Source organism: Phacochoerus africanus, chromosome 4 (genome assembly GCF_016906955.1).
Source record: "Phacochoerus africanus isolate WHEZ1 chromosome 4, ROS_Pafr_v1, whole genome shotgun sequence".
NCBI lineage: Eukaryota > Metazoa > Chordata > Mammalia > Artiodactyla > Suidae > Phacochoerus > Phacochoerus africanus.
In genome coordinates, this window is record NC_062547.1 from 77471576 (window position 1) to 77497622 (window position 26047).

Here is a 26047-nt window from a genome sequence, read left to right on the forward strand (position 1 = left end):
CGTCTGTCCTTTTTTCAGATTCCACATGTCAGTGAAAGCATTTGATGTTGGTGTCTCATTGTATGGCTGACTTCACTTAGCATGATAATTTCTTTTTTTTTTTTTTTTGTCTTTTGCCTTTTCTGGGGCCACTCCCGAGGCATATGGAGGTTCCCAGGCTAGGGGTCGAATCGGAGCTGTAGCGCCGGCCTACACCAGAGCCACAGCAACGCCAGATCCTTAACCCACTGAGCAAGGCCAGGGATTGAACCCGCAACCTCATGGTTCCTAGTCGGATTCGTTAGCCACTGAGCCACGACGGGAACTCCCAGCATGATAATTTCTACATCCATCCATGTTGCTAAGAATCTGCCTCGCTGGATTCTAAACGTCCTCCCTAGGCGGGCGTTGAGCAGAAACTACGCCTCCCGAGAGGCCTTGCATTCAAAACCACGCGAGATCTACCGAGGAGCCGGTGAGTGGTGTTTGCCCTCTTTTCGTGCAGCCAACCGCCGCTTTAGTAAGGCTCGGGCTGCCCTTGGCTCTGCCCCTCCCAAAGGTCGCTGCATTCAGGCGTTAGCTGACTACAGCCCTGTAAGGGTTGGGTGAGGTGGAGGGGGCCTGACAGCGGCTCGGCGCAGGCGCAGTGGGCACGGGTCTTGCCGAGCGCAGGCGCTGTAAGTGCGAGGGGGGCGGCAGCCATGGACGACGAGGAGGAGACATACCGGCTCTGGAAGATCCGTAAGACCATCATGCAGGTGAGACGCGCGGGGGCTGCCCTTAGTACTAAGCGAACGCTGTGCGGGCGGGCCTCGCTGCGCCGGGCGGACGGCCAGCGCGAGGCCCGAAGATGGGAACGAGCTTTTCTATGTCTGGCCGCGCGGCTCAGGGGAAGGTTCTGGCCCAGGTGGGGCCCGTATTGGGCCGGGGCACAGAGGGCCCCCGCCGACCACGGCCGAGTGGCGAGTCCGAGAGACGCCGGGGAGAGGGTCAGGGTTTCGCTGGAGCTGGAGGGAGGGAATTGGCCTCGCGTGTTCCTGTTTCCGGAAAGTTATGGCACTGTTTTGAGGGCCTAATACAGTATCCCAGGATTGTGGATGTGGAAGGATCCCTGATTAGCTGGTCTCAATGCTGTCTGGTCGCCCTGACAGCGCGCCCTGGCCACCAACTTTGAGCTACTCGGGCTGGTAGGCTCCAAGTCATGCCAGCTCCCTAGCTGAGCGTTCTCTGTGTGCCACGTGCTTTAGGCTACTCCACGGGAGGGGACGATTGTGATCCCACAGAGGCTTCGGGCCTTGACTAAGACCACCCACCCTCGCCACGGCGGGGATCCTGCCTGGACTAAGCCGGGGCAGTGGCACCCATACTCTCCACCTCTTTGCAGTGCCACCCAGAGACAGGGTAGGAACAGCGTTGCTTCAGGCTGACCGTGTCGCGGGCCCTGGGTGAGGAGAGTGAGCGCTCAAGAGGGAGAGTCCGGGAGTTCCTGTTGTGGCTCAGTGGTTAACAAATCCAACTAGGAACCATGAGGTTGCGGGTTCGATCCCTGGCCTTGCTCAGTGGGTTAAGGATTCGGCGTTGCAGTGAGCTGTGGTGTAGGTCACAGACATGGCTGGAATCCTGCGTTGCTGTGGCTCTGGTGTAGGCTGGTGGCTACAGCTCGGATTAGACTCCTAGCCTGAGAACCTCCATATGCCGTTGGAGCGGCCCAAGAAATGGCAAAAAGGGAGAAAAAAAAAAAATAGGGAGAGTCCAGCTGTGGGGTACTTGGCTGAGGAAAGGGGATTCCGGCAGGGTGGGTGGCTTTCTCTTCTCTGTCTGGGTGGTCATCCAGTCTGTCCACTCAAAGAATCCCAGTTTCTGAGTCAGGACCTAGATCTGCTGGCCCCCAGGCCTTGGCCTGGTTTTCCAATAGCCTTCTGCCCCAGGCAGCCCAGCAACACCTCTCCCAGCCAGCTGTCCTTTTCTGCCCCAGACCCAAGGGCCTGGCCTTGGAATCAACAGCCACCCTCACATCCCAGCCCTGCTCCCATCTTCCCTGCAGTGGCCTTGAGCACCCTTTGCCATTCTCTCTGCACCTTGGTCACCTGGTTCTTTTTCACTGCAGCTTTGCCACGACCGTGGCTACCTGGTGACCCAGGACGAGCTGGACCAGACGCTGGAGGAGTTCAAGGCCCAGTTTGGGGACAAGCCCAGTGAAGGGCGGCCGCGTCGCACAGACCTCACGGTGCTGGTGGCCCATAACGACGACCCCACCGACCAGATGTTCGTCTTCTTCCCAGGTGAGGGCATGCTCAGGGCAGCAGCAGCCACCTGCCCTGACACGCAGTCTGTACCCCTCATCCTTCTGCCTCTCTGCTGTATGTAGTGCCTCCACTGAGGCAGCCTGGCTCTCAACCCCAAAGGTAGGGGACCATGCTGGGTCACAAGCACCTTGGGAGCCCACCTTGGTATGCCTCCAGGCAAGGGAGAGTGCAGAAAATGCCTGCTGAGCAGACCCAGAGGGCACTTTTTTTTAAGATTTACTTTATTGAATTATGTTTTACAATGTTATGTTCTTTTCTGGTGTATCGTAAAGCGATTCAGTTACATGCACATAATTATTCTTTTTCAAATTCTTTTCCATTATGGTTTATTATAGGATATTGAATATAGTTTTCTGTGCTATACAGTAGGACCTTGTTGTATATCCACCGTATGTATATAAGAGTTTACATCTGAGAGTTCTCTTTGTGGCTCAGCAGTTAATGAACCCGACTAGGATCCATGAAAGAAAAAAAAAGTTTGTGCTTGCTAATCCCCAAATCCCTCAGCCCCCTCCCCATTGGCAACCACAAGTCTGTTTTCTATGCGTCTTTCTGTTTCACAGATCATTTGTGTTATGTCTTATGTTCCACATATAAGTGATACCATGTAGTATTTGTGTTACTTCACTTAGGTTACTTAATATGATAATCTCTGGGTCCATCCATGTTACTGCAAATGACATTATTTCTTTTTGCTTTTTTAGGGCCCCGCCTGCGGTTTATGGAGAGTCCCAGGCTAGGGGTTGAGTGAGAGCTATGCCACAGCCACAGCAGTGCAGGGTCTGAGCCGAATCTTGTGATCTACACCACAGCTCACGGCAATGCCAGATCCTTAACCTACTGAACAAGGCTAGGGATCAAACCCGTGTCCTCAAGGATACTAGTCAGGTTCGTTAACCTCTCTCTGAGCCTCGACGGGAACTCCGATATCTGTGTTCTTATTGCCGTTTTATTAACTGTTTTGGGTTTGGTTTTTTTTTCTTTTTTCTTACCTTCTCTTGTTCTCTTGTGGCTTGATAACTCTTTTTTTTTTTTTTTTTTGGTCTTTTTGCCATTTTTTTAGGCCGTTCCCACGGCATATGGAGGTTCCCAGGCTAGGGGTCTAATAAGAGCTATAGCCACCTTCTCCACCAGAGCCACAGCAACACCAGATCCGAACCACATCTGCAACCTACACCACAGCTCACAGCAACGCCGGATCCTTAACCCACTAAGCAAGGCCAGGGATCGAACCCGCAACCTCACGATTCCTCGTCAGATTCGTTAACCACTGAGCCACGACAGGAACTCTGATAACTGTCTTTAGTGTTGTGTTTGGACTCCTTTTTCTTATAAGTATCTATTGTAGAATTTTGGTTTGCAGTTACCATGAAATTTTGACATAGGAGTCTATGTATAAAAGATTGTTTTAAGTTGTTGGACCCGTAATTGCAAGTGCATCTCCAATATCTTTCATTTGTACCCTCCTCTTCCCACAATTTCTAATTTTGGAAGCATATTTGTGTGTGGATAATTTCCTACCCTTACTGTATGTATGCCATTACCCGTGAGCCTTGTCATTTGTGATATTTTTGTTTCTGGTTGTGGCCTTTTCTTTTCCACCTAGAGAAGTTTCTTTTTTTTTTCCCCCTTTCCTAGGGCCGCTACCCATGGCATATGGAGGTTCCCAGGCTAAGGGTCTAATAGGAGCTGTAGCCGCCAGCCTACGCCAGAACCACAGCAAGGTGGGATCCGAGCCTCGTCTGCGACCTACACCACAGCTCTCGGCAACGCCGGATCCTTAACCCACTGAGCAAGGCCAGGGATCGAACTCACAAGCTGCACCCTCATGGTTCCTAGTCGGATTCATTAACCACTGTGCCACGACGGGAACTCTAAGAAGTTTCTTTAGTATTTTTTGTAAAACTGGTTTAGTAGTGCTGAATTCTTTTAGGTTTGCTCGTCTATAAAGCTTCTTCAGATCTGAATGAGAGCCTTGCTGGGTAGAGTTATCTTGGTTGGAGATATTTTTCTTTCATCGCTTTAAGTATATTGTGCCATTCCCTTGGGGCCTATAGAGTTTCTGCTGAAAAATCTGCCCATAACTTTATCAGGGTTCCCTCGTATGTTGTTTGTATCTTTGCCCTAGCTGCTATCAGTATTTTCTCTTTGTCTTTAATTTTGGTCAGTTTGATAAATATGTGTCTTAGTGTGTTCCTTCTTGGGTTTGTTTATGTTATTTATTTATTTATTTATTTGCTTTTTTAGAGCCACACCTGCAGTGTGGAAGTTCCCAGGCTAGGGGTCAAATCAGAGCTGCAGCTGCCTGCCTACGCCACAACCACAGCAACATGGGATCCAAGCTACATCTGCAGCCTGCACCACAGCTCACAGCAACACCAGATTCTTTTTTTTTTTTTGTCTTTTTGCCTTTTCTAGGGCCGCTCCCGCAGCATATGGAGGTTCCCAGGCTAGCTACACCACAGCTCACAGCAATGCTGGATCCTTAACCCACTGAGCAAGGCCAGGGATCGAACCCGCAACCTCATGGTTCCTAGTCGGATTCGTTATCCACTGTGCCACGACGGGAACTCCCAGCAACACCAGATTCTTAACCCACTGAGTGAGGCCAGGGATCGAACCCGCATCCTCATGGATACTAGTCAGGTTCATTTCTGCTGAGCCACAATGGGAACTCTGGGTTTATTTTATATGATACTTACTGTGCTTTCTGGATTTGAGTGATTCCTTTCCCATGTTTGGGATGTTTTTGGCTGTTATCTTACTACATATTTTCTTTTTCTCCTTCTTTTTTTTGCTTTTCTGGCCTGCACCTGCAGCATATGGAAGTTCCCAGGTTAGGGGGTGAGTCAGAGCTGCAGCTGCTGGCCTACGCCACAGCAACATGGGATTCAAGCCACATTTGCAACCTATACCACAGCTAATGGCAAGCCGTCTCCTTAACCCGCTGAGCGAGGCCAGGGATCAAACCTGCATCCTCCTGGGTGCTAGTCGGGTTCATTAACCACTGAGCCACAAAGGGAACTCCCTAGCCTCTCTTGCTTCTGATGTCTGCCCCCCTTGTGGCTGAAGTTGGTTCTGGGAGCTTGCTGCAGGCTTTCTGATGGGAGGGACTGGTGTTTGCTCACTGGTTGGAGGGTCTTTGTCTCTGGGTGTGATTAGAGGCAGCTGTGGGGGGGGTCTTTCGTCCATCTATTTGTTGATGGGTCAGGCTGTGTTCCTACTTGGTTTGTTGTTTGGCCTGGGGCTTCTCAGCCCTGATGGGTGGGCCCAGATTTTTCCAAAATGGCCATCTCTAGAGGAGTTCATGCTGAAAATTACTCCCGAAATCTTTGCCTCCTATGTTCTTCCCCCACAATGAGCCACATCACCCTGTTTTCCCAGAAGATCCTCCAGGAACTGCAGGCAGGTCTGACCCAGATTCCTGTGGAGTCTCTGCTTTGCTCTGGGACTCAGTGAACGTCAAAGTCTGTGTGTGACTTTCAAGAGTGGAGTCTCAGAGTTCCCGTTGTGGCGCAGTGGAAACAAATCCAACTAGGAACCATGAGGTTTCGGGTTCCATCCCTGGCCTCGCTCTGTGGGTTAAGGATCTGGTGTTGCCATGAGCTGTGGTGTAGGTCACAGATGTGGTTCGGATCTGGTGTTGCTGTGGCTCTGGCATAGGCCAGCGGCTACAGCTCTGATTAAACCCCTAGCCTGGGAGTCTCCATATACGGTGAGTGCAGCCCTAAAAGGGACAAAAAAAAGAAAAAAGAGTGTAGTCTCTGTTTGCCCCAGTCCCATGGAGCTCCTGCTCACAAACCCTGCCTGCCCTCAATGCAAAATGCTCCAGGGGCTCCTCCTCCCGAATCCAGATCCCCAGGTGTGGGGACCTGACATGGGGCTCAGGAATCTCACTCTCGGGAGTTCACATTGTGGCTCAGTAGTTAACGAATCTGACTAGGAACCATGAGGTTGTGGGTTCGATCCCTGGCCTTGCTCAGTGGGTTGGGGATCCGGTGTTGCTGTGAGCTGTAGTGTAGCTAGCCTGGGAACCTCCATATGCTGCAGGAGCGGCCCTAGAAAAGGCAAAAGGACAAACAAGAGTGATCCTCTACGATAGTTATTTTCCAGTCTGTTGGCTACTCCGTGAGTATGGAGTTGCTTATACTGCATAATTGCTTCTCCTTTCATCTTTATGTGGTCTTCTCTGTCTTGTGGAGTAGGATATCTTTTTTGATATTTTGCAGTCTGTTTTGTTGAAGGTTTTTCAGCAGTTAGTTGTAACTTCGCTGCTTTTATTAGAGAGGGTGAGCTCCAGTCCTCTGTCATCTTAATCTCAACTCCTTATTTTATTCCTTTTGGCCAAGCCCACAGTGGACGTTCCCAGGCCAGGGATTGAACCCGTGCCACAACAGTGGCCCAAGCCACAGCAGTGACAAAGCTGGATCTCTAACCTGCTGAGCTGCAAGGGAACCCTAGGGTTTTTTTATTTGTGTGTGTGTGTGAGATATACATATTTTTTCCTTTTCTTTTGTGGCCTCCCTGTGGTATATGGAATTCCCAGGCCAAGGGTCAGATCTGAGCCCACAGTCTCGACCTAAGCCTCAGCTGCAGAAATACCATATCCTTAATTTACTGTGCTGGGCTGGGGATTGAACCTGCGTCCCAGCTCTTCCAAGACGTTGCTTTGTTTTTGTTTTTGTTTTTTTACCTTTTCAGGGCTTCACCCGCCACTTATGGAGGTTCCCAGGGGTCTAATCAGAGCTACAGCTGCTGGCCTACGCCACAGCCACAGCAACACCAGATCTGAGCCTCATCTGTGACCTACACCATAGCTCACGGCAATGCCGGATCCTTAACCCACTGAGCAAGACCAGGGATCAAACCCGCAATCTCATGGTTCCTAGTTGGATTCATTTCTGCTGCATTACAACGGGAACTCCTAAATATCATTTTTAAAGGGATTTTTTTTTTTTTTTTCCCTAACATTCCCTTTCTGATATGTCATTTTTTTTGTTTTGTTTTTTGCCTTGTGGGGCCGAATTCTTGGCATATGGAAGTTCCCAGGCTAGGGGTTGAATCAGAGCTACAGCTGCTGGCCTACACCACAGCCACAGCAACACCAGATCTGAGCCGCATCTGTGACCTACACCATAGCTCACAGCAACCCTGGATCCTTAACCCACTGAGCGAGGCCAGGGATCAAACCCTCATCCTTATGGATGGGAACTCCCCTAACCCTAAACTTCTTTGTTCCAGATTTTAGTTGGAATGCTTTCAGCTTTTCACTGTTGAGTATTATATTGGCTGTAGGCTTGTAATTAATAGCTGTGTTTGAGGTAGTGTTCCCTCTATATCTACTTTCACAAGAGTTCTTATCATTAATGGGATGTTGGATTTTATCAAATACTTTTTCTGCATCTATTGCAGTGATCATATGGTTTTGTCCTTGTGTTGATGTGATGATTTGCATATGTTGAACCATCCTTGAGATCCTGGGATGAATCTAGGTGGCATTTTTAAGAAAAAAAGTCCCCATGTGTGAAAAGCATTTATTGGAGCCTATGGTGCCTGATCATACGCTGTTCCCCCCACCCTCCCTGGCACCCATGGAGCCGTCCAGGCCTTGCCAGAACTGCCTAGGGGTTGGGTCCTCTGTAGAGGTCTTGCTTTCTTCACTTCCTGGTCTTTAGGGACAGTGGGGCATCTCGGCTCTCAGGCGGGCCATGGTGAGGGGTTGAGGTTCCTGCCTGTGTTAGTTGGCACAGGCTGCTGAACCAGAACCCCACAGACAGGTTAGACAGATACTGGTGCTCTCCTGGCTGTGTGGACACCCATCCCTCCCCAGGTCCTTTTTTTTTGTTTTTTTTGTTTTTTTTTGTTTGTTTATTGGTTTTTGTCTTTTTGGGGCTGCAGCCACAGCACATGGAAGCCCCCAGATCAGGGGTCAAATTGCAGCAGACTCTGGGACCTACACCACAGCTTACTGCAACACCGGATCCTTAACCCACTGAACAAAGCCAGGGCTCAAACCCACATCCTCATAGATGCTAGTTGGGTTCGTTAGCATCGAGCCACGTCAGGAACTCCCGCTCCTCCCCATGTCCTTACGTGCTCATCCCTCTCGGTGCGCATGCTGATCTCTTTTCACAAGGACCCCAGCTTTGTTGGATGGGGGCCCACCCTCTTGACCTTGTGTTACCTTAATTACTTAAAAAAATTTTTTTTTTCCTTTAGCCACACCAGAGGCATGTGGAATTTCCTGGGTCAGGGATCTAACCCAAGCCGCAGTTGCAACCTGCACCATAGCCAGTCTGCCACAAGGGAAAGTTCTTAATTACTCTTTTTTTTAAAAAAGACTCCATCTCTGAAAACAGTCCTTTTTTTTGTCTTTTTGTCTTTTCTAGGGCCACTCCTGTGGCATATGGAGGTTCCCAGGCTAGGGGTCTAATCGGAGCTGTAGCCGCCGGCCTACGCCAGAGACACAGTGACGAGGGATCCAAGCTGCGTCTGTGACCTACACCACAGCTCATGGCAACGCCAGAGCCAGATTCTTAACCCACTGAGCAAGACTAGGGATCGAACCCGCAACCTTATGGTTCCTAGTTGGATTCGTTAACCACTGAGCCACAACGGGAACTCCTGAACCCAGCCTTATCCTGAGGTTCTGGGGCCGGCAGTCACCACCAGAGGGATTTGGGGGACAGGCATTGCCTGGGGGGTGGGCAAGGAGAACACTTTGAGGCTGTGGATATATAGGGATGCCCGGCCCAGAGGCTTGCCCTAGCCACTGACCTGCTGGCTCCCAGGGTCTAACGGTTCTCAAGTGCCAGGCCCTGTGTGCTATCAAGACTGTGAGGACCCCGAGGCTGGCAGCACGGAGTTGGGCGGTCTGTCTCCATGTTGGGACCCTGTTCTGTGGGTCATCTTATCTCTACTCACTTCCAAACACCCAGCCCTGTCTCCTGGGCCCTCTGGACTAAATTGAGCACTTAACTTGGGGCCTCCCAAACCTCAGATGTGCTGAGACACTGGACTGAACCCACACTCCCAGACCCTGCTCCCAGAAAGGTCCCCTAGGTCCAGGCCTCCAGGGCACCTTTATGCTCCCACATTCCTGTTCTGGGAACTGGCGACCCAGTGCTTGTAAATCAGGGCTCCAGAGAGAAGGGTCAGGCACCCAGTGCCTTGGCAGTGCCTGGGCAGGAGGGTGGCGCAGGGCCCTTTCAGTGAGATTCCCGTGCTTTGTCCACAGAGGAGCCCAAGGTAGGCATCAAGACCATCAAGGTGTACTGCCAGCGCATGCAGGAGGAGAACATCACCAGGGCGCTGATCGTGGTGCAGCAGGGCATGACGCCCTCTGCCAAGCAGGTGAGTACCACCCAGCCTGTGGGGGAGGGGGCTGCACCCTCATGTCTCCTTCCTGCTGTGCCTTCCACCAGGCCCCATGCGCCGAGACCCTCCACTGCAGGCTGTCTCCTGGGGCTGAGGATCTGACAAGGAGTGGGTACATGGAGTGTCCCCACGGCAGCCTGCATTCCCTGTGGCTTGTGTTCACGGAGCCAGAAGCTGGGCATGGGGACAGCCCGTCTGGGTGCTGTGGGTTGCACTGGCCTGAGCAGAGGCTGGTGGTTGGGATAGGGGACCAGGGTACACCTTTGCCTTGTGCCCGTGGAGGATGTGCGGTCTGGGGAGGGGCTGTGACTCCAGCTCCTTGCAACCCTGGGAGCATTTTGACCTGAGACTGAGGCCTTGTTAACATGCTAAGGGTCTGGGTGGGGCGGGGTGGGTCTTCTCGATTTAGGACATGGAGGAGATGGGGCAGGGTTGTCCCGGGCGCCCATGCAGGGTGGGAGGGTAGCTACTTCAGCTGTGCCTGAGGGTTGGTGTCTCTTACAGTCCCTTGTCGACATGGCCCCCAAGTACATCCTGGAGCAGTTTCTGCAGCAGGAGCTACTCATCAACATCACAGAGCACGAGGTAGCAGGGGGCACCCTTCCAGGCCAGGGAGGGTCGGGGGTGAGGGTGGGGGTGAGACTGAAGACTGCTTCCTGAACCCTAAGCCCCTCACCTGTTGGGGGCTTGTGGACACTGGGACATGGGGGATAATCCAGGGCCTTCACTGTTTACAGATGTAGAGTAGGGGTCTCGATATGGCCCCCTGGGTGAGGAGTGGCTACAGCACCTTGGAACTGACTAAGCATGCAGATTGACAGGCCTACCCAGTCTGCAGAGGAACCTGTATTTTCAGGAACCCTGGGGGTGATGGGAGTGGGGAGTGCAATTTTAGGGCCCACGCCGCACCCCTTCTCTGTGAGGGCCTCTCTTGGCCCCATGAGACTATTTTCCTTCTTGGCAGCTGGTCCCAGAGCACGTCGTCATGACCAAGGAGGAGGTGACGGAGCTTCTGGCCCGGTAGTATCCTTTCTGGCCTGAAACTGGGCCCGGCTCCTCCCTTCTCCCCTATTGTCCACCCCAACTCTCCCCTCAATCAGTCCAGCCTGGCTTTTTCCCTGACCTGCTTCCCAGTAAACTACGAGAAAACCAGCTGCCCAGGATCCAGGCAGGAGACCCTGTGGCACGTTACTTTGGCATAAAGCGAGGGCAGGTAAGCAGCCCCTCCCACGACAGAGAGCCCTGGGTGCTACTCCTCCAGCCCCCTTAACAGCCAGGGCTTCTGGGCCAGGGCGGTCCCACCCCAGCACCTGCTCTCCTGCTTCTGCAGGTGGTGAAGATCATCCGGCCCAGCGAGACAGCAGGCAGGTACATCACCTACCGGCTGGTGCAGTAGCCTCCTGACAACAGATGGATAGACGGTTGCTGGGGGTGGGGACAGGGGAGGAGTGCAGCCCCACAGCATGTGACAGATATATCCCAGGGGGTCACAGGATGGGCTGTGAGTACCCACCTTGGCCTTGAGGCTGCGCTGGGGCACCCGCTCCTCCCAGGACCTTCCCTCTGCTCCCCTGGGCCTGCTCTGGCTCATGTTTGCCTGTCCTGGGCTGAGGGGCCTCATGGCCTCTCCTGGACACTGAGCCCCACCCCGGATCCCGCCTTTGGGCAGCAGGGAGTGAGACTGAAATTGATCTGGACTGTGGTTGCTGTTGGGTGCTGGAAATTTTTTAAAAATTAAAGATGTTTTGAATAAGTGAGTTCACTCATCTGAATTGAGGCAGAAACCCCCCCCCCCCACCATGGTGTGTGGTACACAGCCTTCTCTGCGGGGTCTCCACCTGTCAGCGCCTCCTCCCCACCTCGGAGTCTCCACCAGGTCCCCAGAGCTGTGGGGGTTTACTCCACACTCCTTTCAGCTTTGGCTTGATGCTTTTCTTGCATAGAAGTTGGAGGTCAAACTACCCACTTCCCCCTTCACTCATTTCAGAGAACTTGCTGCCCAGGTAAGCACAGATACCTGCATTTTTATTCGATAGCTCCCCTGAAACAGAATTCACGTGCCTGTGAGTCATCATTGACAGTTCCACACTTCTAGTACATGCACACGTGTACCCACCACCGCAGTTTGGAACATCTACACCACCTTAGAAAAGAAGCCCCCCAACCCCACCCCATCAGCACTCATCCCTCAAAGAAGTGCATTGTGGTACCTCACTGTATGCCCACACGCCAGGGGGCCAAACCCCAGGTGGGCAGGGTGTGCAGGGCATCCCCAGACCGCCAGCCCGCCACCCACAAAAGCCTGCAGCCCTCCACCCAGCATCAGCAGGGTCCTTCCGACACAGCCCCCACCCCAGCCCCATGGAGCTGGGCCTGGTAGGTGTGCAGAGCAGCATGGGCAGAAGCTTCTGGAAAAGTTGGCCAGCAGTGCTCTCACCGCTGTGGGCCATGGGAGCAACCTCTCAGTGACTGGACATCCGCAGGGCCAGGAGCCGGCCTAGCTAGACAAACTCTGGCTGCCTCTCCCAGCCGCTGCCTGTGGGGAGCCGCCCGGCACGGAGCCTCATGGCCGGCAGTCGTACCGGGGCCACATTGTTGCACTGGTTGGTGTTGTACTCCGAGAGCCGCCGTGCTGGGTCCTCCCCAAGGCTCTCCCAGAGCCCGTCGCCATCCTCCCCAGTCACAGCGCCCAGCTGCTCCTCGCTGCCACTGCGGCTGTCCCGGCTGCTCTCAGCGCTGGCCTCACTGCCCTGCTTCTCCAGGAAGCTGAGGCGGTGCAGGGCACCCCCGCCTGCCGGGGAGGGCAGCTCCGGGGCCTCCTCCAGCTCTGAGTCAGAGTCATTGGAGGCGATGTGCGGTTCTGGCAAGTCCAAGGGAGACAGGGACAAGGAGGCAGGGAGAGACAGGAGGAAGATGTGAGATGGGGAAAGAGGAAGGGACAGATGTGCCATGAGTCTCTGCCTCCCAAACGCTGAGCGGCATCCCCACACAGAAACCCTGCCCGGTCAGGCGGAGGCATGGAGTCTCAAAACACTTGGGGTCTTTTCCACTTTCAGGTGCCCACTTGTAGGCACCTAGAAATTCTGTCTCTTAGGGAGAGTTGGCAACAGATTAAAGACGATTGAACAAACAAGCAACACATGCTCTTTGAGCGAGACAAATCAGAACACAGCTTCCAGACCCCTGACCTGAACCCACACATCATCCAGCACTCACCAAGGGGCCCGTCCTCAGCCTCCTCTTGCAGGGGGAAGGCTGCACCCCCGCTCGCCTCCAGGTACGGCACCTGGACCACCACCTCAGCTTGCTGGCTGGACGTCCCCTCCTGCAGGGTGAGGTGGTCAGAGGGGCGCCCCAGCTGCAGCCATCCACAGTTCCATTTTCTGTCTTGTAAGTTAAAACCCTGAAAACTTAACACCCACTGAGCATGTGAGGACCCTGCTGCTGTGAGTGAGAAGGCCAGTCAGTCCCGGCTTGGACACCAGGGCAGGGGCTGCTGTCCTGAGGCTGCACCAAGACCTCACACCTCTGCCACCTGAGGTGCATGGGGAGGACTGAGCACAGGAACGAGGAGCTGCTCTTAGATGAACAGACTTGTGGACGTGAGAGCCATTGGGCAAAGGGAAACCCATAGCTTGGATCCAGCCACGCTTCATGGGCCAGAGCACAAGCACTTGCTGCAGGCCCACAAGTGGCAGGTCAAGTGCAGGCCTGCTCTGAGCTCCAAGGAGGGACACAGGGCAGGCTGCATGGCCTTTGCACTGCCTGGGGCTCTGCCCTCAGCTTTGAACCCAAACTTTTTTTTGTCTTTTTAGGGCTGCACCCACGAATATGGAGGTTCTTAGGCTAGGGGTCCATTTGGAGCTACAGCTGTTAGCCTAGGCCAGAGCCACAGCAACGCCAGATCTGAGCCACGTCTGTGACCTACACCACTGCTCATGGCAATGCCAGATCCTTAACTCACTGAGCAGGGTCAGGGATCGAACCCCTGTCCTCATGGATGCTAGCTGGGTTTGTTAACTCCTGAACCCACACTTAATCCAGTTCTTGGTCTAAAAGATGCCTTGGAGCCCACCCCCAGGCCCAGTCACACATCTCCCAGTCATTTCCATCTATGTCCCACAAAGAGTGTGCAGGACACCCCCCTCCCCAGTCCCAGTGATGCCCAGCACCCCTCACCCAGCATGACAGCCCTCACCTGGCCACCAGGCACTTCCTCGGGCTCCTCCTCAAAGACCAGGCTGTAGTGGGTGATGAGGGTCTCCACGATGCAGGCCTGGTGGGGGTAGTCCACCAGGGAGGAGAGAGACACTGTGGCCTCAGTGGGCCGGGGCCGCAGCAGCGTGGGCCCAAACACGATGCCCAGGTTCCCTGGTGTCATCTTGTTGTCCTGCTCCACCTCCACAATCCTGGGGGTTGGGGGTGCAGGAGCAGGTGTGAGCGGCTCCCGGGACCCTGCCACCCTTGGCCCTGCCTGGCCAGTCCTCACCTGCGCAGGTGCCGCACCAAGTACTGCAGTGTGGCCCGGTTCTCCAGCGGCAGGTCCTGCAGGAGCTCCCGCAGCCGGCCTGCCATGGCCACTGCTGAAGCCTCTCTCTCGGTGATGTCCACTCGGCCCCGGGATGCTGCCTTGGCCTCAGCCTCTGCCTTGAGACTGTCCTTGGCCAGCCCCACAAGCTCATGGTAGAGGCGGAAGGAGATGAGTGGCTCGGGCAGCTGCCGGGTGAGCGGTCAGGTGTAGGGGTCAGGAGGCCTGTGCAGATCCTGCCTGTCCTGCTCTGGCCCCGCCCCTACCAGGCACCAGTCCCTCCCACCTTGTACTGACTGTGCCCCTGCTCAGCACTGGTCACACCCATCTGGCACTTGCCCCATGCCGCTAAGGTCCAGCTTAGGATGGGCTCTGCCCCATTCTGGTCTCACCTGGCGCAGGTAGAGTTTGAGGACATTGCTGATGTCGTGGGGTGAGGCCTGCGACAGCTCCACCAGCTCCTTTCCATTCTCGAAGGCCTGGCACAGCTTCTCCACACGTGTCTTCACCCCATTGACCCGGTAGATACCCTGAAAAGCCGGCAAATCAGCCTCAACCCACACCCCTTCCCCTTCCTGCACTTCCCCTTGGCCAGAACCCCCGCTGCTGTGTCCACGGTGGTCACCTTGGTGCGCAGCGCCCGCTGCTCAATCTCAAAGATGCACTTCTTAACAATGAAGGGCACACCGTCTGGGGTGCTTCGAGCGGCCTGGCTGAAGTCCTGGCCGAAGAGCTGTAGGCGTCCCTGCAGCTTCTTGTGGCCGCACTGGATGGCCAGGGTCTCCAGGCACTTCTTGTGGCAGGCCAGGCAGCACTGGGAGTGGGTGCGGAGTGAGCAGCCCTTCCCAGCCTCCCAGCCCAGCGCAGACACCCCTGGCTCCACCTCCTGCCTCCTCCCTGCAGCTCTCACAATGCCCTCTGGGGGGCAGTTTCTGAAAGCACAATCCAGATCCTTGCCCTGGCTTCCTTTCACCCCTCCTGGCTGGGAGACACGCCCCTGCCGCCACGGCAGCCTTGGCACTCATCCATCCACCTTGGCTTTCTGCCCTCTGATCCTGCCTCCAGGCCATTGCACTGGCTGTACCCTCTTCCTGGGACATTCTCCCCCTAGGGGAGATGCTCCTACGTAACTTCCCTCAGGTGTGCCCTGCATGGGAGAGTCCTGAGCACGTATAGGAGGGTGCCTGGCTCCCCTTGGGACCACCTCTCACCTCCTCACACTCAGCACCCTGGAAGTAGACATAGCTGTTGCACTCCCGGCACTTGGCGGGTGTGCGGAGCTTCCGGAGCCGGTGGGTACGAGCTGCCTTGGACAGCCCCACATGGCGGAAGGGCCCGCTGGGCACCGCCACAGGCAGCTCTGGGGCCATGCCATTGAGGTCAGCTGGTGAGGGAGAGGGGGGTGGTCAGTGTCACGGAGGCAGGTCAAGGCCAGGCCCACAAAAGGAGTCCAAACCCCATCACTCCCCACCGCCAGGCTCAGTGGCCTCTCACTCTGGTCAAAGGCTGATGCCCCTGCACTGCCCTCCTGGTCGGCCAGCTCCTCGCTGGATGACATGGTGCCACTGGAAGACATCCGTTCAAACTTCTTAAAGTCCCCTGAGCAGGAAACAGGGGCATCAGACACCCGGAGTGGGGAGGGTCCAGCCAGATGCTCCCCAGCTCCATGACCCCAACTGCACCATAAGCCCACTGAAGCCTGGGAGGGGCGGCAGCTCTCCACCCCTGGACCAGGCAGGCTCCTTCACCTGAGCCAGGGCTGGGGTCCAGACTGGCCTCGGAGTCCGAGATGGAGATCGGCCACGACTTGTGCACCTGGTGTCCTCGCCCACCTACGAAAGAGGTGTCCCCAGTGAAGGGCTGAGGGGGGCTGCAGGGAGGTTGTGCCCACCCCGGCTGGACACTTACCCCTGCGGTCCTTGGCAAGAGCCCCATCACTGGGCCCACCTTCCTCCGGGGGGGTGCCTGCAGCCTCCGCCCCTGCATTGTCGCCAACATTGAAGCTACCCTTCCGAGCACGCATGACTGGGGACCTAGTAGGACCAACAGCCAAAAAGAGGGGCCATGACGGGAATCACAGGCTCCCTGCACTTCCCGGCATCTCAGGCAGGAAGGCCCACCCCAGCGGGCATGTGCAGATAGCATACCAGGCATTGGTGGAGACGTGGGGCTCGAAGTCATAGTGCACATCGGGCTCCTCGCCACGCTGCAGCTGGCGCACGTGGGAGGCATACTGCTGTCCTGGGTCATACAGCTTGCTGCTCTCACACAGCATCTGGAAGTGCACGGGCAGCGGGGCCGTCTGCATGTGCATCATCTGGTAGTAGGAGATGGTGGCCTGCGGGTGGGTGGGCACATGAGTACTGAGCGGTCTGAGGCTGGAAGGCAGCTTCCCCGCCCATCCTGCCATGGGAGTGCATGGGGCCCAAGCGCGCACCGACTTGATGGTCTGATCGCTCTGCCGGATGACCTCCTGGATCTGCCGGAGTGCTGTCACCTTGGTGTCCTCCAGCTCCTGCTTCTGTGTCTTAGCATCCGCCACACACGTGCGGTACGTGGCCATAGCTTCCTCTGCCTGGGTTGAGGGCAAGGGGGGGGGGAGGGTAACCAGAGGGGCCTCAGCCTGTGGATCAGCCCTCAGGGCATCGTCGGGCCCTGCACAGAAACCAGCCAGGCAGAAAAGGATGGGAAGGCATTCCTGGCAGGAGGCACAGCTTGGACAAAAGTCCCGCTCAGGACTTCAGGAACTACCGCCACCAGTTTTGCCCTCCACTGCCCCCTCACCTTGTTCTTGGCCTCCTCCTCCAGGCGCCGCCGCTTGTCCAGGGTCTTGGAGGCTGCACCCCCCGCCCCGGGTCCAGTGCCGGCCTGCTCTTCCTCCGCCTTGGCCACCAGGAAACGGGCTTTGTCGTGGTCCTCACAGCGCTGAACATAGCCCTGCTTGGCCTTACGCAGATTTGACTCGGCCTCTTGCTATGGGTGTGGGAGTGAGCAGACCAGCCCCATCAGCCACGTACTGCATTAGGGACTGCCATCTTTCTGCCAAGACCCCTTGGTCAGTCAAGCAGAGCCCCCCCAACCCAAGACCCAATGGTGGAAGAATAGGTAACATCTACATTGGGATCCTGGGGAGAAGTCAGCATCTCATGCCCATTTTACAGCTGGGGAAGCCGAGCCACAGCTAAGGTCTGAAGGAGTTACAAACTGTATCATCCTCTGACACCTACACCCACCCCCACCAAAGCAACTTGTGCGTCTGTCTCTTTCACTTCCCGTCTTATAGATGACAACAGTGAGGCCGCCCAGACAGGAAGTCAGGCACCCTCAAGGTTGGCAGGAAAAGCACTTAGTCAAAACCCAGTGGGCCTTCTGGGGGCCACACCTCACAGCCTACACCATCAGAGGATTAGACATAAAGAAAATAACTCATCCAAGTACTAGGAGAGACCATGGGAGGATTTTTAAAAATAAACACAGGGGAAGACCTTTCCGTGCGTGACACAGAACCCAAAAACTATAAAAGAAAAGACTGCCACTAATAATCATGGGTTTCAACCGGCAAAAACAGGCAACAGGTTAAATCAAAAGTCAAAGCAATAAACTGGAGGTGGGGGAGTCTATAACACATATATATCATCAAGGGTTGGATTCTCTAATATGTAAAGAGCACTGGCAAATCAACACATTCACCCCATGACCCATCATCAAATTTTGGACACTGATCTGAGAGAAATGATAGGTCACAAGTCTGAGGGACAGGGGCAAAGCTTGTCAACAGCAGTGGTGGTTGAAATAGCAACAGCCAACCAACATCTAAAATGTCCATTAATGGGGATTTAGTGAAATACACCACATGGTGTGAAAAAGGGATGAGGAGCTTCACATGGACTGAAATGGGATGAGTCCTCCCATGTGGAGGTGAGTGTAAAAGGCCAGAAGTGAAACAGGGTATTAGGCAAGCTGTCATCAGGTGTACAAAAGCAGGGAGAGGTGCATTTGGCAGCTATTCCAGAGGGAGCCACAGGCCACCACTAGCTGTAGCTGAGGCTGTGGGGGCACTTCTCACTGCAGACCCTATTAACAGATCAAAAAAGCAACGCAAAATATACCAGTGCCTTTGGAACAGCCCCAAAGAGAGAACTTCCGTTTCCCTCCAACCCTGGCAGCTCATGGAAGCCGCGGGAGACACTGTTCCTCCAGATGACTGAACTGTGACAGTGATGGAGCTGGGGCAGGTCGGAGGCAGGACCCGCTCCAACCTATGATACCACAGCCAGCCCCCACGCGGGCACAGGAGGGGCCACTGTGCCAGGTGTTCGCAAAACTCAAGAAAGGACCACCCAAGACTGGGTCGGAAGGCTGCGCATGCGCAAACCTGCCTGCTCTGCCCCCTCCCAACTTCACGCCCCCCGCCCCCACGGTACCAGCTTCCTCTGGGCACGGTGCCAGGACTCCTTGATCTCCTTTCTGCGCTTCTCATGCTCAAGCCTCCGCAGGTTCAGGGGCTGGGGGGAGGGGGTAGAACTGGCGTGAGCGAGGACCCTGGCTCGGCCCCCTCCCTCTCCCCCTCCCTTCGCGGCACAGCCCACCTGCATGAAGGTCTGGGTCTGCAGTGTGCCCACTGCCTGCACCATGCCATGACCAAACTCCAGGTCCTGCTCCAGGGCCAGCAAGTAGATGGACAAGAGCGGCATGTGGGGCTGTGGGGGTGGGGCCAGCTGTCACGGGGTGGATCAGGAGGGGTGCCCCATCTCCCCAAGCCCTCGTGGAAGCCCAGCCACCTCCCCCGGGCCCTTAGCTGAAGTTGTGCAGATGAGGAACCCTCTCCTTCAGCCTTTCTCGACAGGGCTGCGACATACCCCGCCTGAGCGCCCCCCGCGCTGCATTGCTTCCCCCCAGGGCCCCCACCTCCTGGGTGACACTCTGTCTGCTGTTGTGGACGATCTTCTGCAGGCCTTTGGCGAAGTCCATCTCTGCAGGCAGGGAGGGGCGGGAGTGCAGGGGTGAGCACAGGGGCCAGGGCCCTCCCACCAGCCCCCACCCGGCAGGACCCAGCTCGCACCCAGGGCTGTCCGCTTCTCCAGGTAGCCAATGAGGTCCTTCATGTACTTGGCCATGTTCTTGGCGTACTGTAGGGCTGCGTCCACGCCACCCTCGCAGCGCTGCAGCAGCATATCCACCTCCTCTGGGGGCAGGCAGCCTGCAGGGCGTCCGCTCAGCTGGGTCTCCACCCTAGCCACCCTCCAGCCCCCAGCCCCAGTCCTCTGCCGCTCAGCCCACCACTCAAGCGCCTACCCATCAGGGGCTAAGAGACTCACCCACATCACAGTCCTCAGTGCTGGTGGGAGCACCCTCACTCCCCTGTCCGTACAGGTTCTCCATGGACTGTACGGGAGGGACACAGGTGAGGCCAGCCTGTGCTGGGCCCTGGTGGATGCCCACCCTGCCAGGGACAGTCACCGCCCCCCTAGACAGATCAGGAGACCACGGGACCCGCCAGCCTGAGCCCGCAAAGCATCCAGGCCACCCTGCTCACCTGGCCCGGGTCCCCGGGGGGCACTGACAGGAGAATGCTGCTGTCCACTTCACCCATGAGGAATTCGGACACTCTGCAGGGGCAGAGGGGAGAGTGTTAAGAGGCACGTGGATCCCCACGCCCTCTACCTCCCTCCGCAGGGCCCCACGCTCACGTGCTACTGAAGGAGACGGCAATGGTCTCCAAAGCCTTCTCAAACTCCTGCTTGTCAGACTCATTGTTGGACTCGTAATGGAAGGCTGGGGGCAGAGACAGGACAAGAGGGGTTGGCCCACTCTGGGAGGTGACCACTCGTGCAACTAACTGAAGGAGGAGCATTGGAGCTGTTGTGCCCATTGAACTCCTATGCATCCTTCAAAACCCACTTCACACATCCCCTCCTTTAGGAAGCCATCACTGCCCTGTCCTGGCCAGCTACCTTTGATCTTGGCAATGAGAGTGCCAGCAGCCGTGAGCGTCTCCAGAGTGTTCAGCAGTGGGTACTTGGAGATGACCTGGCGCATCACACGGAGGGCCTCACCCAGGCGCTCATGGGCCAGTGGCCGGCGGGCCTCAAGGAGGTCTGCTGGACAGAGTGGGTATGAGCAGGGAGGGAAGGAAAGCCTGCCCACCTCCTCCTCAGAGCTCCTATCCCCAGGTAGGGAAACTGAGGCCAAGGTGGGAGAATGTAACTGCCTGAGGTTCAGTGTGTGACCTCAGGGGGGACACTGTCCCTCTCTGGACTGCTGGCCAGGTCAATAGGCCAGCCAAGGCACTCCTGCTCAAAACCCTCTTTCACCAGAAAGCAAACTCCCGTTGCCCTTCAAGTTGCAGTCCTGGTGCCTCTTCCTCCAGGCAGCCCACCTGGCCTCTGTCCCAAACACTCAAGGCTCCATCCAGCTCTTCCCCAGCCCTGACTGCCTGGGCACTGCAGCTTAAACACCCCATTATCTCCCTCTCTCCCACCAGCCTCTCCATGAGGCAGGCAGTCATTGCCCCTGTTTTGCAGATGAGAAAACAGAGGCACACAGAAATGATTTTCCAAGGATCACACAGCTTTTCATCTACACGAGGCATGAGCATGGGACTCTGCCTGGCTTTATCTTGAGGGCAATGGGGAGCCATAGAAGGAGTTTGGGCAAAGGAGGGTCAGGGTCAGATCTGCATCTTGGAAGGCGGCTTTAAATGTTCTTAAATGTTCTTCCTCAAATGTTCTTGATTGGAAAAAAGCCATGTGTGCAGGCAGAACAGTGTGCACAAAATACACACCATCTAGTGGAGACAAAACCAGAAGCGACATGTGGGTGAGGAAGAAATGACCAGACGCTGGCATCCAGGAGGTGTTTGGCTGCTAGCTGGGAGCACAGCTTCCACACCTGTGTGCCCTCTGCCTGGTGGGTGATGCTCAACAACAGTAATAAGTGGCACCTGAAAATAGGCGTCTGATCCCTTTTCTTTCTTTCTTTTTTTTTTTTTGTCTTTTTGCTATTTCTTGGGCTGCTCCCACAGCATATGGAGGTTCCCAGGCTAGGGGTCCAATTGGAGCTGTAGCCACTGGCCTACGCCAGAGCCACAGCAACGGTGGATCCGAGCCGCGTCTGCAACCTACACCACAGCTCACGGCAACGCCGGATCGTCAACCCACTGAGCAAGGGCAGGGACTGAACCCGCAACCTCATGGTTCCTAGTAGGATTTGCTAACCACTGCGCCACAACGGGAACTCCTGATCCCTTTTCTGCACTAAGGACCCAGATAGATGCCACCAGCAGGGAGACAACCCCCTCCCCCGCCATAGAGGCCCTGGCCCCAAATTCCTATACAGCCCATTCCGCAGACGAGGGCACAATTTGCTGCTTAAAATCCGAAGCCAACTCAAGGGGGCAGGAAGGAGCTTCAGGAATCCCGGGAGGCCACCAAGGAAAGGTTGGGCCACGCCCCTTCCCAGGACATTCCTTCCACCACCCCGCCCCTCAGGTTCCTTTGGCCGCGGCCACCTGGGTCCCCCTGGCACCCCCGCCTGGGAAGCTGATGGCAGGTGGGACTCTGGTGAAGCCCGGAGGAGCCCAGCTCCGCAAGGCAAGCACCTAGCAGCCCTGCACCCCCAAGGGCCAGCCACAAATGCCCCAAGCGCCACGTGCTCCCCACCAGACCCCTCACCCCGCACGGTTCCCTCACCTCGGGGCCTGGCCTGGCAGCGCACAGGGCCCTGATCCAGCCCGGGGTGCACTGTCCCACAGATACACATGGCGTGGCCGTCAGGGGGTGGGTACCGAGAACACACAGGACAGAGGCTGGTCTGGGGTCCTTGGTGCCGGGTCCTCTGCAGCCAAACTGGCTCTGGCCGGTCTGAAGACCCTGCCCCCACTGAGGGAAGCTCCGCCCCAGCGGCATCCCACTAGCCCAGGCCAGGGTTCTCAGCTCCTGGGATTTGGGATGGGGCCAAGCCAGCAGGAGGCAAGGAAACAAGCCCAGGCACGGGGATGAGGAGAGACCAGGAGACCCTGCCCCACTCACGTGGATCCCTCCTGGGCGGACTGCACAGGGGTCTGCAAGCTGCTGTGTGGGTCTGTGTCCCCACAACAATCCTGATATTCAGAGGACATCTGGTCCTAGTCAGCAACCCTGTGGGGCGCATTGTTGCCCCATTTCACAGATGAAGCTGAGAGAAGGGACAGCTGGCAGGAGGTTCACAGCAACAGAAGCAGCACTGAGCTGGAAGCCCATCTGTTCTGCTCCCGGGGCCTCTTCCCTGCCCAGGGCAACACCAAAGTACAAAGAAGGGTGCCCCAGCTCTGGCTGACCTTCTGCAGGACGCCTGCTGGCTTGGCCCCGCCCAGGCCTGGCCTCCAAGGAAGCGCCAGGATCGGAAAGGAACCGAGATTAGAGTTTCCCCAGGAAACAACTCGCGCCCCACCCGGGACTAGATAACCCGGGGCTGACATACCAGTCCCAGCCGAGGCCTGGCCAGAGCCCCCCATTAGCCCTACGAAGCTGAAGTCTCTCTCTAGGCTGAGGTGACATTGGGACTCTGCCCCCAACTTGGTGGGGTGAGTCAGGAGTCAGGGCCCCACAGTGGGCCTCAGTTGCCTCATCTGTAAAATGGGCACCTGGAGGGAGCTGGCCGGAGTGTTTAGCACAGCCCTGGCACTGTGGTTTCCGGGAGGAGGGATCGAGGTGCCCTCCTTGGCTGCCAGGGACAAACAGGAAGCAGATGAAAATAACTCAGCAGGAAGCTGGGCTGTCAGCGGACGCGCGGAGAAAACGGAACTGCCATCCCACAGGCCAATCACTCCTGCAGCTTACGTGCCAGTCCTGCCCCTTGTCCCTCCTGAATCTCTGTCCACAGATTCAGACCTCAGCCTGCCTCCAGTGCATTTCAGTCCAACATGCAGATCCATCCCTTCTCTATCACCTTCTATGGCTCCCCACCACCGTCAGGACAACATCCAGGGACACTCTGCTTGCCATTCTCAATGCCTTCAGCCTCATAGGCTTCATACACCAGAACTTTGTTCTTCCAAATGCATCTCCATTTGATGTTTCTGAGCCTGTGCACAGGACATTCCCTCTGCCTCAATGCCTTTCCTCCCTAATTGCTACCAAACTCCTATACATCCCTTGGAACCCTAGCTGCAGTAGCTTTTTCCATGAAGCCCTCCGTATAACCCCCTTCAGAGCCTCCCCCAATCCCTCCCTCCACCTGCCTGACCCCACCCGGTTTGGGACATCTGTGTCTGACTTTGCCTTCTACCCAGGCCTCAGTGTGCCTGCAGCTTCTCACCGTCATGCAGAACACACTCCTTCAGCTTCTCAAGGCCCTCGGCAAAGCGGGCCACGTCAGCCAGCAGATGGGAGATGTCCTCCACGGTGTCGGGGCAGGGTCCCTGGTTGGGTACCTCGGCCGGACTGGCCGTGGTCAGTGGGCTGCGGTGGCCACGGCCAAGCGTCCAGGTGCTGGCTCCGGACAATGGGAAGCCAGCCGCACTGGCGTGGCGGCTCAGGCTGGTGGGCCTCTTGAGTGTGCCTGTGGCCTTGGCACTTGAGGCCACGCTTGGTGGTTCCAGGCTGGGTCCCAGGGACACTGTATCAGCCCCATCTCTCCTGGTTAGCTCCTGGAAGGGGAGGGGGAGCTGGTACAGCAGGTGTTCCCCCGACCCCAGACCCTGCCTCAGTTTCCCCAGAGGTGAAGTGGGGCTCTGGAGGGTCTTCAGCCTGACTCCACAGGGGCAAAGGCCACAGGTCAGAGGGCTGAGATTTGGTGTCATGCCCCTCCCACACCTGTTACCCAACATCCTCTTCCCCAGAGCTTTCACAAACAACCGTCTCTGCCCCAAACCACAGCCAGGGGCGGTGCCTGCAGGGGTGCGGGGGAGGGGCACCCCACTTCCTGAGAGGGTAGGGAGGGCTAGGGTCTCCTTAGCTGCCCTCAGGCCAGGTCACTGCAGGCACACAGACTCATTGGTAATGATACCTTGAAGCCTGGACTCTAAAGGTTCAGCAGGCCCCCGAGTCTCACGGACGCCCCCAAAATTTACACCCAGGCCCTGTGCCCATGGGTCTCATCCCACACTCTGCTCCCTATAAACCTTCTGCCCATGGCAGTGCCATGGCTCTCAAATCTAATGGTGCCTGGAGGCCCCCAGTTCTGAGCCCCTACCCCAGAGTCCCAGACCCAATGTGCTCACACCCCTACACCCGCCCCGCACACTCCCGGGACCCCACAACCAGCCCTGGATAGGATGGTGGTGTGGTGGCCTCCCACAGGGCTCCTACCGTGAGCTGAACACTGGGGTCCCGGCCCATCCTGCGTGGCCCCTGCCGTCCAGCCCGGTGGGGGCTGTAGCTGGCTCGAGCCCTCTGCTGCTGGCCCAGCATGGCACTGCCTGGCCCTGCCCGGCAGCCTGAGCACAGGGTGACCCCCCCACCCTGTCCCCCTGCTGTCCAGGGGGCGCTCCAAGGTTCCCCGCCTGCTCCGCGCTCCCAGTGGAGGTTCACTCACCCCCGAGGGCTGTGGGCAGGGGCTTCCCGCCCGGTTCTTTTTCGAGATGGAAGGGGTTTTCATGAGCTCTCGCTTCTTCCTGGAGAACATGGTGGCGCCGTGCCCAGCAGCCCCGAAGGGCCCGAGGGCGGCGGGCCGGGGGTCTCAGCGCCGCAGCTCCTGATGTTGGTGGCCTCAGGACCACATTGTCACCGGCCACCCCCTCCCCAGCTGTCAGGCCCACGTGACAGGCCCAGCCCTCATTGGCAGCGCTTCCCCCCACAGGAAAAGGCCTCCGGAGGCCGTGACGCAGACCCGCCCCTAATCCTCTCAGGCCTGGGCCTCAGCCTGCCCCTCCGCACAGTGGGCTTGAAGGTGGGGTCCTGGGCCCCGCCCCCAGCTTCCGCTTTCAGTAGCCCTGCGCGCGCATGTGAGATGAGGTTCCCCTGCCAGGTGCTGGCCCCAGACGAGCCCCAGGCAGGCACACGGCGGCCACTAGAGACGCTGACCTTCACTCGGAAGACCTAAATCACCCAGCAGAGCAGACATGCATGCACAGTGACACACAGCGACAAGGACTTGGTCCTAACACGTGCTCAGAAACCACCAAGGTCCCCAGATGAAACGGATACAGACACACCCACCCTCCAGTTGCCGTTCCCTCATGGGTGTGCCCACCCTGCGTCCTCTGGAGAGCCCCTGTTGGGCCCAGGGCCGGGCCAGAGTAGGGCAGAGCGGTCACCCCCCTCTGCCCCACCTGCACTGGCCTCAGCCCAGCTCCCCCCAGCCGCATTCTACATTCCAGGCACACGCACCGACCCCTGGCCACCGGACCACTGGCCAGCAGCAGGGCTGATAAAATGCCTCAGGCCACCTCACTGTCTCCTCCCATCCCAGCCATGGCCACTCTCAGAACTGGGGCCAGAGCGGTGGGTACAGTTCCCCAACTCATTCTCCCCTCCTGGCATCCCCCTCCCCTGTGACCATCTCTTCTCTTGAGCCCCCCATTCTGAGCCTTCTCCCCTCTCCTTCCAGAGTCTCATCCACAAATCCCCAAACCCCAGCCCCTCCACCTTTCCCAACACTGGCCCCCACTGACCTCCAGTGGGAGGGGACGATCTCCAGGGCAAAGGGCATGCAGGCCACAGCCCCTCATGCCAAACCTGGCTCTCCAGGCCCAGGTCCATCCACAGACCCAGCCCAGAAGTCCCTTAAGGATCCTCTGACCACCACTCATGGCTCTGAAGGCCAGGATTGGGGGCGACGGCTGGCTGGTGGATGGGCTTCTGGCCTGGCTGGGAGGCCTGAGGTCCAGGCCACCCCTGCCGGGCTCCTCCAGCTGCCCCAGACATTCCTGAGCCCT

At 56.9% G+C, this 26047-nt stretch overlaps 2 protein-coding genes across 4 annotated transcripts; one reads left to right on the top strand and one right to left on the bottom strand.

Annotated features, from left to right (window-relative positions):
- The first annotated feature begins 554 nt into the window (after nucleotides 1-554).
- POLR2E (RNA polymerase II, I and III subunit E) lies at nucleotides 555-11419 on the top strand. The gene is made up of 7 exons (XM_047777786.1): nucleotides 555-737; nucleotides 2087-2261; nucleotides 9523-9638; nucleotides 10167-10247; nucleotides 10627-10685; nucleotides 10797-10875; nucleotides 10993-11419. The coding sequence occupies exons 1-7, from the start codon at nucleotides 681-683 to the stop codon at nucleotides 11056-11058; spliced, it is 633 nt and encodes a 210-aa protein (XP_047633742.1). The 5' UTR covers nucleotides 555-680; the 3' UTR covers nucleotides 11059-11419.
- Nucleotides 11420-11666: 247 nt separating this feature from the next.
- ARHGAP45 (Rho GTPase activating protein 45) lies at nucleotides 11667-25039 on the bottom strand. 3 transcript variants are annotated; one of them, XM_047777777.1, is made up of 25 exons: nucleotides 24706-25039; nucleotides 23488-23818; nucleotides 22221-22328; nucleotides 21882-21932; nucleotides 20145-20288; nucleotides 19881-19965; nucleotides 19727-19799; nucleotides 19509-19575; nucleotides 19253-19390; nucleotides 19099-19163; nucleotides 18780-18890; nucleotides 18615-18695; nucleotides 16975-17163; nucleotides 16628-16765; nucleotides 16338-16528; nucleotides 16099-16223; nucleotides 15939-16022; nucleotides 15685-15789; nucleotides 15402-15574; nucleotides 14816-15004; nucleotides 14583-14720; nucleotides 14152-14378; nucleotides 13861-14071; nucleotides 12879-12987; nucleotides 11667-12522 (listed from the first exon to the last, which is right to left on the bottom strand). In XM_047777777.1, exons 1-25 carry the CDS (start codon nucleotides 24793-24795, stop codon nucleotides 12164-12166), a joined length of 3582 nt encoding a protein of 1193 aa, XP_047633733.1. In that variant the 5' UTR covers nucleotides 24796-25039; the 3' UTR covers nucleotides 11667-12163. The 3 variants fall into 3 exon arrangements, with proteins under 3 accessions (XP_047633733.1, XP_047633734.1, XP_047633735.1); XM_047777778.1 differs by lacking the exons at nucleotides 21882-21932; nucleotides 22221-22328 and having other exon boundaries at nucleotides 24706-25035; XM_047777779.1 differs by lacking the exons at nucleotides 21882-21932; nucleotides 22221-22328; nucleotides 24706-25039 and adding an exon at nucleotides 24480-24596.
- Nucleotides 25040-26047: the final 1008 nt, after the last annotated feature.